Here is a 15,982-nt window from a genome sequence, read left to right on the forward strand (position 1 = left end):
TCTTGACAAACTCACAAGAAAGAGAAAAAGAAGAAGTAGATAAAGGATGGGACAATTTGCCAGTTTTATTTGTTTAATCATTTATCCGTTCATTCATTCAACACATATTTTTTCTTAGTTATCATGTGCCAGGTAGAATTGGAACATAGACGTTAGATTAAGATATCATGAAATCTTACAAATGAAAATAACCCTTACCATTCTTAGGATCTTTGAGCCTAAACAACCTTAGAAGTCATTCAGCTTCCTCATTTGTAAACAGTGAGAGAAATGACCAATTACTCACGATGAGAAAATGCTAGGACAAGGGCTGTTGTACCACTGGCTCATGTATCCATTCATCTGCTCACGTGGTTCTTCATTGGTCTTAGTTCTTCCCTCGCAGACTACTGGCCTTGCAAACATTTAAAGACAGTCATTATTTTCTTCCTCAGTCTTCTCTTCTGCTAGGAGGCTTCAAAGGAAAGGTGGCATGTCTCCTTTTTTCTCTGCAGGCCGAGGAGCTATTCATGGAATTTGCACACAAGGCCTCAGCTTTCAACAGCTGGTGTGAGAATGCCCAGGAGGACCTGTCAGAGCCTGTGCATTGTGTCTCCCTGAATGAGATTCGGCAGCTGCAGAAGGACCATGAGGCCTTCTTGGCCTCCTTTGCAGGGGCTCAAGCTGACTTCAACTATTTGCTGGAGCTGGATCAGCAGATCAAAGCCTTAAATGTGCCATCTAGCCCTTATACCTGGTTAACAGTGGATGTGCTAGAAAGGATCTGGAAGCAGCTACCTGATATCATCAAGGTAACTTTTTTTTTACATTTTTTATTGTGAAATATAACATATATACAGAACAGTGATAACTTTCAAAGTATGAATTAACAAGTTAGAGAGCAAACTTCAAAGAATGTTGTGGGTTACAAGTCCACAATTTCAGTCATTTTCTTATTGTGAAATATAGCATATTTTTTTTTCTCAGCCAGTAGAACTCTCTTCAGTATTTCTTGCAGGACAGGTCTCTTGTTAGCAGATTCTCTCAGCATTTGTTTGTCTGTATAAATTTTAAACTCTCCCTCAATTTTGAAGGAGAGCTTTGCTGGATAAAGAATTTTTGTCTATCAGTTTTTCTCTTTCAGAATCTTAACTATGCCACCACTGCCTTCTCACCTCCATGGTGTCCCCTGAGTAGTCAGTACTTAGTCTTATGTGGCTTCCCTTGTATGCGGTGAATCTCTTCTCTCTTGCTGCTTTCAGGGCTTTCTCTTTCTCTTCAGCATTTGACAGTCTTATTAGTATATAACTCAGAGTGTGTCTATTTGGATTTATTCTATTTGGTGTTGGTTCGGCTTCTTTGATTTGCATATTTATGTCATTCATAAGGGTTGGAAAGTCTCCCCCAACTACATCCTCAAATACTCTTCCTAGCCCTTTACTCTTCTTTTCTCCTTCTGGGACACCAATGATTCTTATATTTGTGATTTTCATGTTGTCCTTCATTTCCCCAAGATCCATTTCAAATTTTTCAATTTTTTCCACCATTTGTTCTTTTGTGCTTTCACATTAAATTGCCATGTCCTCTAATTCACTTATTCTTTCTTTTGCCTCTTCAAATCTGCTGTTGTGTGACTCTAGTATATTTTTAATTTGATCTACAGTATCTTTTATTTCCATAAGATCTGCTATTTTTTTATTTACTCATTCAAATTCTTCTTTATGCTCTTCTAGAGTCTTCTTGATGCCCTTTATGTCCTTAGCCAACTCATTAAAGTTGTTTTGGAGATTTGTGTATACTTTTTTGATTAATTGCTCCAGAGTCTGTGCCTCCTCCAGCTTTTTAATTTGGTCATTTGGCTTATTCATATCTACATGGCTCTTCATGTGCTATATGATTTTCTGCTGGCTTTGGGGCATTTGCTTCTCTTGATAAGGTTATTTTGGGATATGCAGGATTATTTGAACATTTATCTATAATTTGACAGAGCTGCAGCTTACTGGAGTGCACTTTCCCTGTGTTCTCAGCAGATGGTGCTCTTGAGTCACCTCTTATCCTCAAGTCAGCTTTCCCCCGACTTTGCCTTTGCACAGTACGGGGTCCAAACCAGGTGGAGCTCCAATCAGCACACCAGTTCTCCTTGTGCATTGGGGACTGCCAGACCTGTGGGTGAGGGGTGAGCCCTCTAAGGTTCGGCAGGGAGTCTGCTCAAGGGCACAGAAGGTTTGCTGGTTCCTTGAGCTCCATGTGGACCACTCTCAGTCCGTGGGGCTGTGTGTCTCAGACTCCAGCTCAAATGCACCACAATCCCTGTCTGCCATGTGCCTGTGAGCCTCTTGGGTTGAGGAGGATCTCCTGGTGCTTCCATGAAGCACCCTTGCCTCTCCCCACCTGTCACCTGTGCACACTGTGGGCTTCCATGGAGGAAGAATAAATACAGTTACCACAAGTCTGTTGAATCCTGAATTCCTTCATGGGAACTCCCAGCATGGGGCTGTGAAAGGTTATCTCTGCAGCCAACTGCTGAGATAGGTGCACGGGGAATGGATAGCTGGACCCTCCCCGCTACTGGCAGTACTGATTGAATAAACTTATCCCATCCTTTCAGATGCAATTTCTCCATTTTTTCATCCAAGTCCCCACTATGTGTCGTGGAGGACCCTCTCCAGCTGGTCGCACCCTAGAAATGCTGTTCTGGGGTGTTTTTTACACTTTATCTAGTTTTTTCATGGAGAAGAATTTCGCTCTGCCTCTCCTAGTCTGTCATCTTTCCAGAAGTCCATCAAGGTAACTTTGAGTACAGCAGAGACTTCCTTTGGCTAGTGTGGTTATGACCACTTAAATTGTTGTCCAGGTTGGAGAACGTTTGAGAAATAAAGGGACACTATTAATAATAATACTGGGACAGCTGGCATAACCTAGGACTGCCTAAGAAAAATTAGAAAATATATTCACAATAGTTATAGCCCTGTGCCCTATAGTTGGACCTTTTGCTTCTGGGAATTGAGCAGAGTCAGAGAAGCAATCAGTAACTTCAGGAGGTGTCTCTAATGATCAGTTATAAAATATTCTTTATATATATCCAGAGTCCATACATTTTCCCCATTCAAGGCACTTTCTATTTTATACACACCTCCAAGAGTTCCTTTTTTGTGTCTATATTTAATTTTTGTCTATCTATTATGATGTCTGATACAGAAATTATAGAAGGTATAAAAATATTTAACAAAGTAACCTTCATCATAATGTCACTATCCTTAGATAGCAACCCTTTTGTTACTTCCCTTCCCTTTAAGGCTGCTTTTATGCTCATATAAGTTAAATTTCACCAGAAAGAGAAGACTGAAAAAAGATTTGCCTTCATTACTGGGTTATTGTTTATTGGGCTTGGTCTTAGAGATTCCTGCAAGAACTTATAGGAAGTAACGTGGGCTTTATTCCCATTTTGGAGATAAGAAGAGGTGGGCTAGAAGAAATATGAGCACATAGGCACCTGCCTCTGAGAGACAGGTTAGATTTGGAAGAGGGAGGTGTGCAGACAAAACTAGGAATCAGTTCTTTTACTGCAGAGGAAGGCCTTCAGTGGGAACTCCAAAGTCTATGATTTGGGGTCTAGGAACGAGAGCAGGAGCTGCAAAAAGAGGAAGCAAGACAAGTCAAGAACTTTGAGATGTGCCAGGAGTTTGAACAGAGTGCCGGTGCCTTCCTGCAGTGGATCTTAGAGACAAGGTGAGCTGTGCTACCCCCAAATCCATGATCCCTATGCCCACACCCAATTTGAAATAGGGTTGAAATACTTGGAGTGTGAGGAGCGATGCCTTTTGTATTCATGCTGCCCTAAAATCACCACATGCTGTCTTGGTCTTATGTGTGGAACTGACTGCTTTCTGAAGCAGTCCTTGCTAAAATCAAGAAATGGTCATTTCCTCCAGCTGCCCATCGTATATCCTTCTATACTCTCTCATTGATATTCTAGCTTTTCTTCCTGTTGCATGTAACTGCATTCCAAAAACTATAGCAGCATCTTATGTTTGCATGTCACTTTGCACCTTCAAAAGTACTTTCCCTCACTTAACTTTCAAAGCAACCTTGAAAAGTGTACAGAGCATATTTTATTACCTGCCTTTCCAAGAGAGGAAAGTTCAAAAAGAAATATTGAATTGCTCAAGGTCACATATATGTTTATTAGCACAACCAGAAGTAGAGCCTACAGTGAGCACTTAATTTGAAGCTATTAGGTTGCCTGTTTGCTAAAGCTATAGTAAGAACCAGGTGAGATAATATATGGTAGTTGCTTTTATTAAATGAAAAATGGTCTATACCTGAAGGTAACATTTGTCACATCTTTTGTAAGTAAATGACCTGGAAAAGAGAAGACTTAAAGGGTGTGATACATGAGAATAAGGGATCAAATTTGGGACACTTCATCCAGTAAGTGGGTCAGACTTGTGGAGTTTTGAGGGTTAAAGTGGTGATTTAGAAAATCTGTGATAAACATTCTTACTACATCACAATGACAAGGATAAATCAGACCATGAGCAAAAGGAAGTCCTGTGTTGTGACTGAAGAAAACCACAGAAGTCACTGGAAACAGAGATTATCCTCCTCTGCTTCTGATTTTTGTCTCTTTATCATAGGATCCCCTCACAGAGTGTGCCCAGCACTGAGCATATCTGCTGAAGTCTGTGCTCTTTGTCTTGAAGCAAGGAGCTGCGTAGAAAGCTCTAAGTTTCTCAGAGTGGGAGAGGTTTTGGGGACAGTGGGTGGGGCAGGTTCATATTTTGTAGCTAACAGGGATTTTAGGAAGTCTCACAGATCTGAGGAAAAAAGATCACTGAGGTAATCCATGCTAACATATGCTTTCTTTTTTTTTCCTTTTCTGATTCCTGTTCTGGACCTCCATGTCAAGGGCTTATTTTCTGGATGGGTCAGTATTTTATGTTATCCCGTTTGTTTTGTTAAGTCTTATTCTGGAGAGACTTGTTAAGGAGGTGTAATAAAAATAAATAAATAAATAAATAAATAAATAAATAAATAAATAAATAAAATATGGGGTTAGAAGAAGAAACACAATATCATTCTGGCCTTGCACCCCAGTATGCACAGTCTTGCCTACATTATGTTCAGGGTACAATGAGAATAAGAACTAGAAGTGGGGTGTGGGAGCCCTCTTGTAGGTAAAGAGGAGAAGGGCTGTGAGTTGTTACATTTTTGTGAACTATTGATAGATGATATTAAAAGTAATGTTTCCCTCTGTTTCTTACTAGATCTTTGCTCAAAGAAACAGGAACTCTGGAATCCCAATTGGAAGCAAATAAAGTAAGTGATGCTTACTCATTATCTGAGGTTGTTGCCAGAGTATAAGTAAAAAATAACTTTGAGGCAATTGTATTGATCCTTTTAGGTGAACACTCTAGCCTGAAAGTCAAGAGCCTAAGGCTCTGGTCCCAAACTTGCCATCAATTTGGTGCCTAATCACAGGCCATCACTACATAGACACTGACCTCAATTTACTTAAATCTCTGAACTCTAATTTCTGCATCTATACAATGGAGCTATTAATACTTACATTGTAAAGATGTTGTAAGGATTAAATAAGATAAGTACAAAAGTTCCTAACCTACAACCTGGAACATTGGCAAATTTCTGCTATTATGTATGTGGTAAAATGATACAATTCAATCTATATAATCTCTTGACAATTGAGTAAAGTAATCTTACTTTCATCATTGCCTTCTTCTTGGAGAAAAACTTAATTTAATTTCTCACTAATGAGGGATTTTTTTAAATACTAAAAAAATATGATTCTGTCATGTAAGGTTAACCTTTGAAGGATCACAAACCATTGTAATATCTAAGATTCTAAGATTTCCTTCATCCCACCCCTGAAACCAATCCCCTCCTTTGGGGTGATATCCCCTTGTCAAGAAAGCATGGACTAGATGCAGAATGTTGGCATATAATGGTTGATGCACAAGGCCCAGAAGTGAATGCTAGGGAGCTTAAATGGCCTTAGGCCTCAGTCATAATCAACACTACAGGTAATTCACAAAATATATCACTGGGATCTGACAACATAGATCCTGGAAATTCCACTCGTTTCCTTTCAGTAAATAACCACTAACACTAAGATTTGATTAACTGCATAATGCCAGTGACCTTAGAGGTGACCTTGTCTAAATGAGGACTATGAAGTTGAAATGGTTTTACAGAGTAGTCCCTTTTCACAGAGGACAGGAAAATCCCTGAAAGAAATCCCTTGAAAATAATTGTAAAGGAACAAATAGGGGAAACCCCAAATTAACACCTCTGTTTTCTTCTGCCATATCCCAAGTTTGGAGCCAGTGTCTTGGGTGAATATCTCTCTCCTTTCTTTGGCTTTTTTCAGAGGAAGCAGAAGGAGATCCAGGCGATGAAGCGTCAGCTGACCAAGATTGAGGACCTTGGGAACAACTTGGAGGAGGCAATGATCCTTGACATAAAATACAGCACAGTTGGGCTGGCCCAACAGTGGGACCAGCTCTACCAACTTGGAATGCGGATGCAACACAACCTGGAACAACAGATCCAAGCCAAGTACTGAGGGCTCATAGCCAGGGCTGGGGAAGGTGGGGGGCAGGTCTTAGATATTAGGAACTTAATCCAAGGGTCTGGAAAGAGTATGGGGTATTGGATAAAGTAGCTGCTTCAAAGGTAGCACACTCACACTCACCACCTCCATTTTTCTCTTGCTTTATTGTTTCACAGAACAACTATCTCCCTTCATGAAATAGGAGACAGTGCTCCCATTTCTGAGTCTACTCATTTTCCAATCTGGACAGTACCCAAATCCTACATTCATTTCTCAGAGTCCCATAACCACCTTCTGTGATCTCTTCATAAAATATTCCTTTTGGTAAAATTCTCTCTAAAACATAATATCTAGAGTAGAAGAAATATTCAAGGTATGGTCTAACAGAACAGAAGAGCATAACAAATTTTCTAGATAAATTAGTTATATCAAAGCAGTTTTAGGCCCTGAAAGATCTTTTGCAATCTTACTGTCTAAATCAGGGATTAGCAAAAATTTTCTGGAAAGGACCAGATAAGGTCTCTGCAACCACTGAACTCTGCTCTTATATTGCAAAAGCAGCCATAGACAATATATAAATGAGTGAGTGTGGCTATGTTCCAACAAAACTTTATTCATGGACTCTGAAATTTAAATTTCATATAATTTTCATGCTTCACAAGATTTTATTCCTTTTTTAAAAATTACTTTCAAACATTTAAAAATGTAGAAACCATCTTTTTTTGCCTATGGGCTCTGGAAGACTAGATTCAGAAAAACAAGTGATGGGCTAGGTTTGGCCCATGGGCTGTAGTTTGCAAATCTCTGATCTAGATGACTCAAATAGTATAACATCCACTAAAATTCCTCTTTCTTTCACATGGCATGTCTTCTTCAATTCTTTGTTTTATTTCATGAATTAATTCATGTTTTTCCTTTCAGAGACACAATCGGTGTGAGTGAGGAGACATTACAGGAGTTTAACACAACTTATAAGTGAGTATAACTTCATATTACTATGGTTCTAGATTTTACTTTGTTTACTTTATGCTTCTATATACTACTTGGACCTGTAATTTATAGACCTTTCAGAGTGAGTCTCCAAATAACTAATATTCTTATCCTTCAGTGTGATTTGGTAGGGCCTAAAATGAAGATCCAGGTATGTTAATTAGCTTCAGTCATGGCTTTTAATGTAATATGTCTATAAGATCCCTGGGTTTTAGACAATGCATTTCTTCCATATTCAGAGAGTTATGTTTTTCCCTCCAGCTTTTAGGTTAAAAAAGTTCAGGGACACGTGAGGCTCTCTACTCAGATTCCTGACAATTTTTTAGTATCAATAAAGCCCCAGTTCCTCCAATAATAACTGCTCCCTTCTGTTCTGATCTGTTTCTCTATTGAACTTGATTCAATGTGTTCATTCTTTAGACACTTTGATGAGAATCTGACAGGGCGCTTGTCTCACAAGGATTTCCGGTCCTGCCTGAGGGGACTCAATTACTTCTTGCCCATGGTGGAAGAGGAGGAACCTGAGCCCAAGTTTGAGAAATTCCTGGATGCTGTTGATCCAGGGAGGTACGAGAAGGACTAACAGATAGACCATGGAAGGCAATGGGGCTTGGAGGGACAAGCACAGAGGCTAAACAGGATCCATGTATATGAGATTAATTCATGTAAGGATTGGAAGATACAGACTACCCTAAATGAACTGAGTAGTTCTTGATGCCATTTTAGGATTAGCTCAGAGGTTAATGACACTAACTCCAACTCAGGTACCAGCTCTGTCGTGGTCTGTGTTTGATTTATGAATTTTAGCTGGTTCTGAGGAGGGAAACTGATAGAGGAATCCCTTTGTGTATTTGAGGTCCTAAGGAGACATGGATGATTCAGAGACCAACATGTGGAATGGCATTAGTGTTTTTGAGGGTGGGGTAGGGTCACAGCAGAATCAAGTTACTGTGAGGAACTAATTCTTTCTAATACCCAGGTCTAGAGGAGACCAGAAATCACTTGAGGTACCTGCTGATGGGAAATTCCAAAACTCGATGAGAGGGTCCAATTGAGTGACCCATGTGGAAACAGAGACAGAGCTTAGGAACAAACAGTATTTATTTGGCTGTAAGGAGATTGAGGAGGGGAAATGGTGGTCCAAATAGAGGGCCTAGTCCATAGTCTCTGGGAGGTTAGCTGGAAGAATAGTATGGAGAATCTGACTTCCCTGTGTCTGAGACACTAAGCAGCATAAGAAAGGGGTCTGACTTCCTCTTTGAGTCCTGAGACTGCGAGTTCCGATCGCTTTCTTCCACAGGAAGGGTTATGTGTCACGTGAAGACTATACCTCATTTCTGATTGACAAGGAGTCAGAGAACATCAGGACCAGTGATGAAATAGAGAATTCTTTCCAAGCTCTGGCAGAGGGCAAGGCCTACATTACCAAGGAGGACATGAAGCAGGTCAGGTTTATGTTGCTCCCACTCTCACCACACTCTCCTCATCATCTGGATTTTGGTCATCTCAGGCCTGGCTGTCTACTGTAGGCATCGCTCCCATCCCACCCCTTTTTTCCTCAAACCTCCTCTTACACAAGATAGCATTTGATTTGGTCACCACTTCATTTTGTCTTGGCCCAGCTCAAAATACTACAGTGCTCCCTCTTGACAATCAGTCAATCCAAAAGCCTTCAACACAGTTCTGAAGCCTGTATTTATTTTATCCCTTCTATTTAGAAACCAAATTTAGGGAATGAGATATGTAGTCAAAGTCAAACCAGACTTTTTGGGAACTGAAGAGCTAAGTTCATCTTATTCATTAGAAATCATAAATTTATGAGAGAAATATGTGATAAAACAGGACTGAATCCTCTTCATCCCCTGAGTTTAAGGCATATGGGCAGCCCCAAGGAAATGGTCTTTGAATTCTTATAATTACATCTCTCTCTTTTTATGCTTTTCAGGCCCTAACCCCTGAGCAAGTGTCATTCTGTACCACACATATGCAGCAATATGTGGATCCACGGGGTCAAAGACACCCTGCTGGCTATGACTACGTTGGCTTCACCAGTTCCTACTTTGGCAACTAATAAAATGTTCTCGTGGAACATAGAAGATGTTGGTGTGGTGGGAAGTATTGGGGGACAAAGGGGATAGGCAAGTGCGTAGGGTGGGGAGATGATTCTGTGTGTGAGTGTATGTTCATTACATTTACTGCAAGACCTAAAACCCTCAAGCTTGGAGGTATGACAGGTTAACAGCTGGAAGAGAGGGGACTGCATTCATTTTACGGGTGACTAGTCATACTGAGTTGTGCCAAGTTTTCTATTTTTTGTTTTTTGGATTTATATATTTTTATTATTTTGTTTTGTTCTGATTATAAAATAAAGTATTTCTTTTTACAAAAAAGTATTTCATTTTAATAGGTCCAAGTGAGTTAAAATGTTACTGATCCAATTGGGTTTCTGTATTTCTGCAAATTATACTGTCCTCTAAATATAGGAAGCTAATTATACTATAAAAAAGGATCATGGTGAAGTAGATAAATAAAATCTAAGATGATTTACAAACTATTTCTCTTTAGCTTTAGAATTTGTAAAAATGCTTATATGTGAAAGTGAAGGTACTTTATATTCTAGGAACCCCTGATATTTTAGTCTGTACAATCGAATCACAGAGAAGACAAATGTGTCAACTATTTTGTTCTTAAGCTGTCCCTTTCTCATACTTCACCATTAGAGTGGATGTTACTATTCTCAGAATGACAAAATTCCAGCACAGCAGGACTCATTTTTTACCCATAAATTTCCTCTTAAAGTTTAATGTGATAAAAAGAATAATTGTTTTGATTAATTTGCAAAGTTCTGTTATAGTAAGAGTCAATAGAATTGGTTATAAAATGAAGAATTTAGGGAAAAAAAAGCAAGAAAAGATAGTACTGTCTGCAAGAATTTTCAGGCCAGGTTTGATCTGATTACATTCAGATGCTAAAATTCTGTCCTGATTTGTTCAAGTAGCTGGTGTCATTTGCTAATGAGAATTCTTAGGTCATTTCTTTGCTTGTTGTTAAACTGATACTCTCCTGCACAAACAATGCATGTATTGCCACTTGATTACTGTCTTCAGTCTCAATTTGATCCTCTTCATAGACATTAATCCTCCCTCAGTTTGGAGACAAATCCTGTCACAGTAGCCATTTAAAATGTTTTACTTGAAACTAAAAAGTTATCTTTGCTGATAATAATGTGTAAGTGTTTTCACTGGTTTTTGGTTACCTCAATTGTATATGATGTCATATGACAATCGTATTTCAAAGGGTTTTGAAAATGAAATGCATAAATGTGTAAATTGTCCGAATATGTCACCAAAAATGGTTGGAGTAGGAAAAAAAGTATAGTCCAATAGGCCATGAAAAAAACAGCATCACTTAGTTTCACATTTATCAAGTTTGGAGAGTTTAAAAATATGTGTGATGGAAATAACCAAAAGCAAAGTTGGGTGTGGTTCCAGTCTCTCCCCACCCCTGCTAAGGATTTGCAAGGCCTGGATCAGATTATTAAGCTTGTGATGGGTCAAGAAATCTTCTTTTAAGGCAAAGGCACATTAACACCATCTGATAAAAGAGACTAGATATATAAAGGCTAAAGAAGAAAATATTTATCTGAAGAACCAATGAAAATATCATAAGAAGATGAAACTGCCAGTGAGACATACAGAAGCTTCTGAAATCATATTGTGACCTCCTGTGTACTCAAGCAAAGAATGACAATAGCAGAATCTACAGGCATAATTTAGTCCCAGACTATAAAAGTTCAACTTATAATATTGAAGCAGTTATAACTTGTATCAGATTTCCCTGTTGATCTCAGGGTTAAGGTCCTCTTAACTGATACTCATCATTTCTTGACCTTCTGTCCACTTTAGACTGGAATCCCTCCTTACTCTTGCTAAAACTCCTCTTTATGATTCATAGTTGGAGCTTATCCCTGAGCCCCAGTCCTATTGCTGCATCACTGATTTTTCTTTCATGATTCCTAGTTGCTTCAAAATCTTCTGCCCCTAAGAGAACACTCACTTTTACTTTTTTATAGATCTCCTTGTGGCCAACCATTTTCCTGGATGCCATCTGATTCTCATTTCCATGTTCTGCCTGTAGCTTGACCCATTTCCCAGTACATAACCATCTCAAGTTTCTGGGTCCAGATCCCTCTCCAGTCAGACCCTGTGCCAGGTGACAGCACTTTATTCTTCTTTGTCTTGTGGTATCAGGAATTATATGATGTCAGGCATTGCTGGCTCTAGATTCTGATAACACCAACAAGGTAAAAGACAGGGCAGCCTCAGGTGGTATTACACAGAAACTCCAAACAATAATAGATGGCATGTATTGACTGCTTATTGTATGGTAGGTTCTGTTCTAAAGATTTCATATTAAACTTTGCAATAATGCCGTAAAAAAATATACATTTTTTATACTATTTTTCAGTTGAGGAAATGTAAATAGAGAAACGTTAAGAAATTTGCCATAGGTCACACATCTAGAAAGTGGCAAGACAAGGCTTTAAACTTAGGAAATTCAACTCCAGAAGCCTGGTCTTATTTGGCTCTTTCAAAGGGCCATGAGTTGGGCATATGTGACCATGTTTATATCAGAGGGACCTCTGCCCTGCTGTGTGTGTGTGTGTGTGTGTCTGTGTGTCTGTGTGTCTGTGTGTATCTTAAAACTTGTCTGTTTTACGCATGGTCAAGTTCTTAATCGAGGGAGGCAATGCGCATCACCTAGGGAGATTTTGTAGACCATTTAAGCTTGCTCCCAACCCAGACCAATTGTGTCAAGGTCTACAGAGATAGCTCCAAGAATAGCATTTTGAAAAAGTCTCTCCCAAGTGATTTTTCATACTCTTCCATACTTAAGATTACTATATGTGAACATTAGATTGACTTTTGAGTATTACTTAGCAGCTCTTGGAACATCTGTACTCACCATTGGTCAGTGTGCATTAAGGAAATGTTATGCTAGATGGACTGAAGATACTTTGGAACTGACTTTGCTCAGACAGGCTCAGTGCAATGGGAGATTATTATAACCAGCCTGTTGTAAGGAGGAGGCTAGAATACATAGTCTTTCTCCCCCAACCCATGCCCTTTCTGACATCTAACTAACTCACCTACTTCTCCTAAACTTTTCTCTTTCAGAGGATCTAGCTTCTTTCCTCCTAACTTTTCTTTCCACTAACTTATAACCAAAGAATGTGTTCCTTTCTCTTTTTTTCCCCCTTTTTGAATATGAATTCCTGTCAAAAGAAAAATAAAATCCCCTCAAATTCCTTCCTCTTTCTCAAGTCATGCCTTACTTCTAACTCATTGCTAAATCATGTGACATCTACCTTTACAAAATCCCTTATATTTGTAGTTTCCTTCAATTTCTGTCACCACTGTCCAAGTTCAGGCCTCTTGAGGATAATAGCAATGGGTTTCTCACTAATCTCCTTGCCTCTGGTTTCTCCCTGCTGAAATCCATTGTCCTCTGTCCTGCTGGATTAATCTTCCTAAATCATTTCTCTACTCTCTGCTCAAAGGTGTTCTGTCCTATCTCCCATTGCTAAACAGATCAAGTGATAAAAAAAGGCATAAAAACTGCTGCTCATGCTCAACAATAAAATCTTGACCCAAGCTAACTTTTCTTCATGATCTGCAGTGAATTTCCAGTCCCTCTGGACAACTCAACACACTCTGAAACAGACCTATTCTGCCTCGCTGCCAAGCCCTCCAGTGTGCTGTTCTCTCTTCCTAGAATTCCTTTCTCCCCCTACTCGGATATTCAAAACTCACCTAGCCTTTAGAAACAAGCTCAAATACTACTTTAGCCATGAAGCCATCTCTGCTCCTCCACCTGAAATAACCTCTCTTTCTGATAAAAGCTAATATCACTTTGCTTAGCACACTGTTAGTGATAGCAACTGACAGTTACTGGAAGATCACCGTGATCCAGGCACTGTGCGGAGTGCTTTACATACCATGCTCCTGTTTAGTCAGCAACACAAAACTGAAATGATCCCCATTACACAGGTGAGGGTGTTAAAGCTTTGAAAGGTTAAGTAACTTACACAGGGATCCCACAGCTAGTAAATGGCAGAGTCATTATTCAGACTCCTGCATGAGAACTGTGAGTTCAATTACACTTTTATTTACCATTAAGAGTGTCAGCACAATGCATAACTCATTGTAGGTGGAGACTGAAACAGACAGGATGGGTAGTCCTGCTGCAGATTCAAGAGCATAACATCCATGTTGAGGATGGTCTGAAGAGACATGGGTCCTTGACATCCAGGATTATGAGGCTACCAAAGAGCAGCAGTAATCATCAAGGAAAATAGGAAATAAACATATATTCTGAAGTAGAATCTATCCATCTAGGTGAATCAATTCATAGGAATAGGGCAAAGTAAGAATAAGCGAGAGGAAGAGAGGATGACTACATTTTCATTTAGCAAAGGATTCAAAGAGAGCTGTCAAACTGATTTAACTGAATTTCAAATCTTGGAAGAAACTTACATTCACATAGTCTACTTATATGGCAATTTTAGAAATCTCTACAGTATCCCTGATAGGGCCACTCTGTCTTTGAACTTGGGCACTCAAAATATCCTCATTTTGTTAGGTTCAGTTAGAAAAATCTTAATGAACTGGATTTCTGTAACTAGGGTGATATGTATGAGGCTGAAAGTAAAAATTCAGATCTGGAGCTCAGTGTGGCAGTAAGCAAAGAGGGAGGCTTCACTTCTGCATTCCAAGCAGCCCCAGGGGAAGTGCAGGGGGCAGGTTGGTTCTCCCAGGGTCCTGGGTGTGGGACAGCTTTGGCCTGAGGCCCTGAGTATCTGGCCCATTTGCCTGGGTTCCTGGACCATGCCCAGCCTACTTGGAGGAGACCCTCGGATTGGACGTCCCCTCATCCTTTACCCATCAGTCTCCCTTGGAAAGCATTTCTTAGAGCTGTCTTCACAGCTCTATTCCTTAGACTGTATACAACAGGGTTAAGGAGAGGTGTCACCACAGTATAGGTGACAGCAATAAGCTGATCCCGCTCAAGAGAGTAGCTGGTTTTGGGTCTCAAGTACATGAAGGAGGCACAGCCATAATGGACGATGACCACGGTGAGGTGTGAGGCACAGGTAGACAAGGCCTTCTTCCGCCCCTCCGTAGAGGGGATCCCCAGGATGGCAGCCAGGATGTAGACGTAGGAGATGGCGATGAGGGAGAAAGAGACCAGGAGGACCAGCAGGCTGAGGATGAGGATCCCCAGCTCACTCAGGCCTGTGTCCCCACAGGCCAGACTCAGCATAGGGGGCATGTCACAGAAAAAGTGCTGGATCTCATGGGAGCTGCAGAATGGGAGGTGGAAAATGACCAGTGTCATTCCCAGCCCAAAGAGGTACCCACTCAGGAAAGAGGTGCCAACCAGCTGGGCACAGAGAGTAGGATGCATGCGACTGGCATAGTGCAGTGGGACACAGATGGCCACATATCGGTCAAAGCCCATGACAGCTAGAAGGAAACAGTTGGTACAGGCCCACGAGGCAGAGAAAAACATCTGGGCTGCACAGCCTACGTGGGAGATGGCCTGGCTCCCCATGACCAGGCCAGAGAGCATCCGAGGGATGATACCCAAGGTGTAGCAGGTCTCAGAGAAAGATAGGAAGAAAGGAAGAGGTACATGGGGGTGTGCAGATGGCTGTCCAGCCTGATGACTACAATAATGAAGACATTGCTGGTCAGGGTAACAAGATACAGAGAGAGGAACAAGACAAAGAGCAGGAGCTGCAGTTCCCCAAAGCTGGAGAAACCCAGGAAGAGAAAGCCTCTCCAGTAGGTTACATTGGTGTGCCTCATTCTGAGTGATACCCCATATGGATTTGTTGTTGATTCCTTCAAACTTGCTGACAGATGGCTAGCTTCTTTAGAAGGCAGGATGAGATGGATTCTCTTTTCTCTGTGCCTTTCGTAAGCTGAAAGGGAAGCTCTGATTTAGACTGAATCCAAAATTCCTAAAGGTGTTTGCTACATGAAACACACAGATGTATGGATCCATTCTCACATGCATGAATGTACGTACACACATACACAGTTACACAATCATCACACACATTCATATGCACACATTTGCATCCAAGCACATACATGATCACCTATTTGTAGGATCAAATATACATGCAGATGTCTATTCCACATACAAGCACTCACAAATAATTATTCACATTTCACATATTCAGAACTATGCACTGGATGTTTATCATTAATGAACATATGTACAAATCTAGAAGGCACACACATAAAGTACAAACACATATATTATGTATTCAGATATCACTTAAAGAGGTAGATATATGCATCACAGACATGTTCATGCAGACATCATACATATACTATCACAGAATACACATGGGAGCACATACATTTTGCC

At 40.3% G+C, this 15,982-nt stretch overlaps 2 protein-coding genes across 2 annotated transcripts in view; one reads left to right on the forward strand and one right to left on the reverse strand.

Annotated features, from left to right (window-relative positions):
- SPTA1 (spectrin alpha, erythrocytic 1) overlaps window positions 1-10,710 on the forward strand; it is a 77,386-nt gene extending 66,676 nt beyond the window's left edge. The window contains exons 44-52 of the mRNA XM_037825628.1: window positions 495-791; window positions 3,596-3,708; window positions 4,889-4,906; window positions 5,247-5,298; window positions 6,368-6,555; window positions 7,472-7,525; window positions 7,961-8,107; window positions 8,841-8,985; window positions 9,486-10,710. Of these exons, the coding sequence (XP_037681556.1) occupies window positions 495-791; window positions 3,596-3,708; window positions 4,889-4,906; window positions 5,247-5,298; window positions 6,368-6,555; window positions 7,472-7,525; window positions 7,961-8,107; window positions 8,841-8,985; window positions 9,486-9,611 (1,140 nt within the window). The 3' untranslated portion in view covers window positions 9,612-10,710. The remainder of the gene's footprint in view (window positions 1-494; window positions 792-3,595; window positions 3,709-4,888; window positions 4,907-5,246; window positions 5,299-6,367; window positions 6,556-7,471; window positions 7,526-7,960; window positions 8,108-8,840; window positions 8,986-9,485) is intronic.
- Window positions 10,711-14,470: 3,760 nt separating this feature from the next.
- Window positions 14,471-15,411, reverse strand: LOC119517881 (olfactory receptor 10Z1). Its single transcript, XM_037814948.1, is given in 2 exon segments — window positions 14,471-15,222; window positions 15,225-15,411. Coding segments are annotated over 2 exon segments (939 nt in total).
- Between the last annotated feature and the right edge of the window lie 571 nt (window positions 15,412-15,982).

The sequence above is a fragment of the Choloepus didactylus genome, chromosome 2 (genome assembly GCF_015220235.1).
Source record: "Choloepus didactylus isolate mChoDid1 chromosome 2, mChoDid1.pri, whole genome shotgun sequence".
NCBI lineage: Eukaryota > Metazoa > Chordata > Mammalia > Pilosa > Megalonychidae > Choloepus > Choloepus didactylus.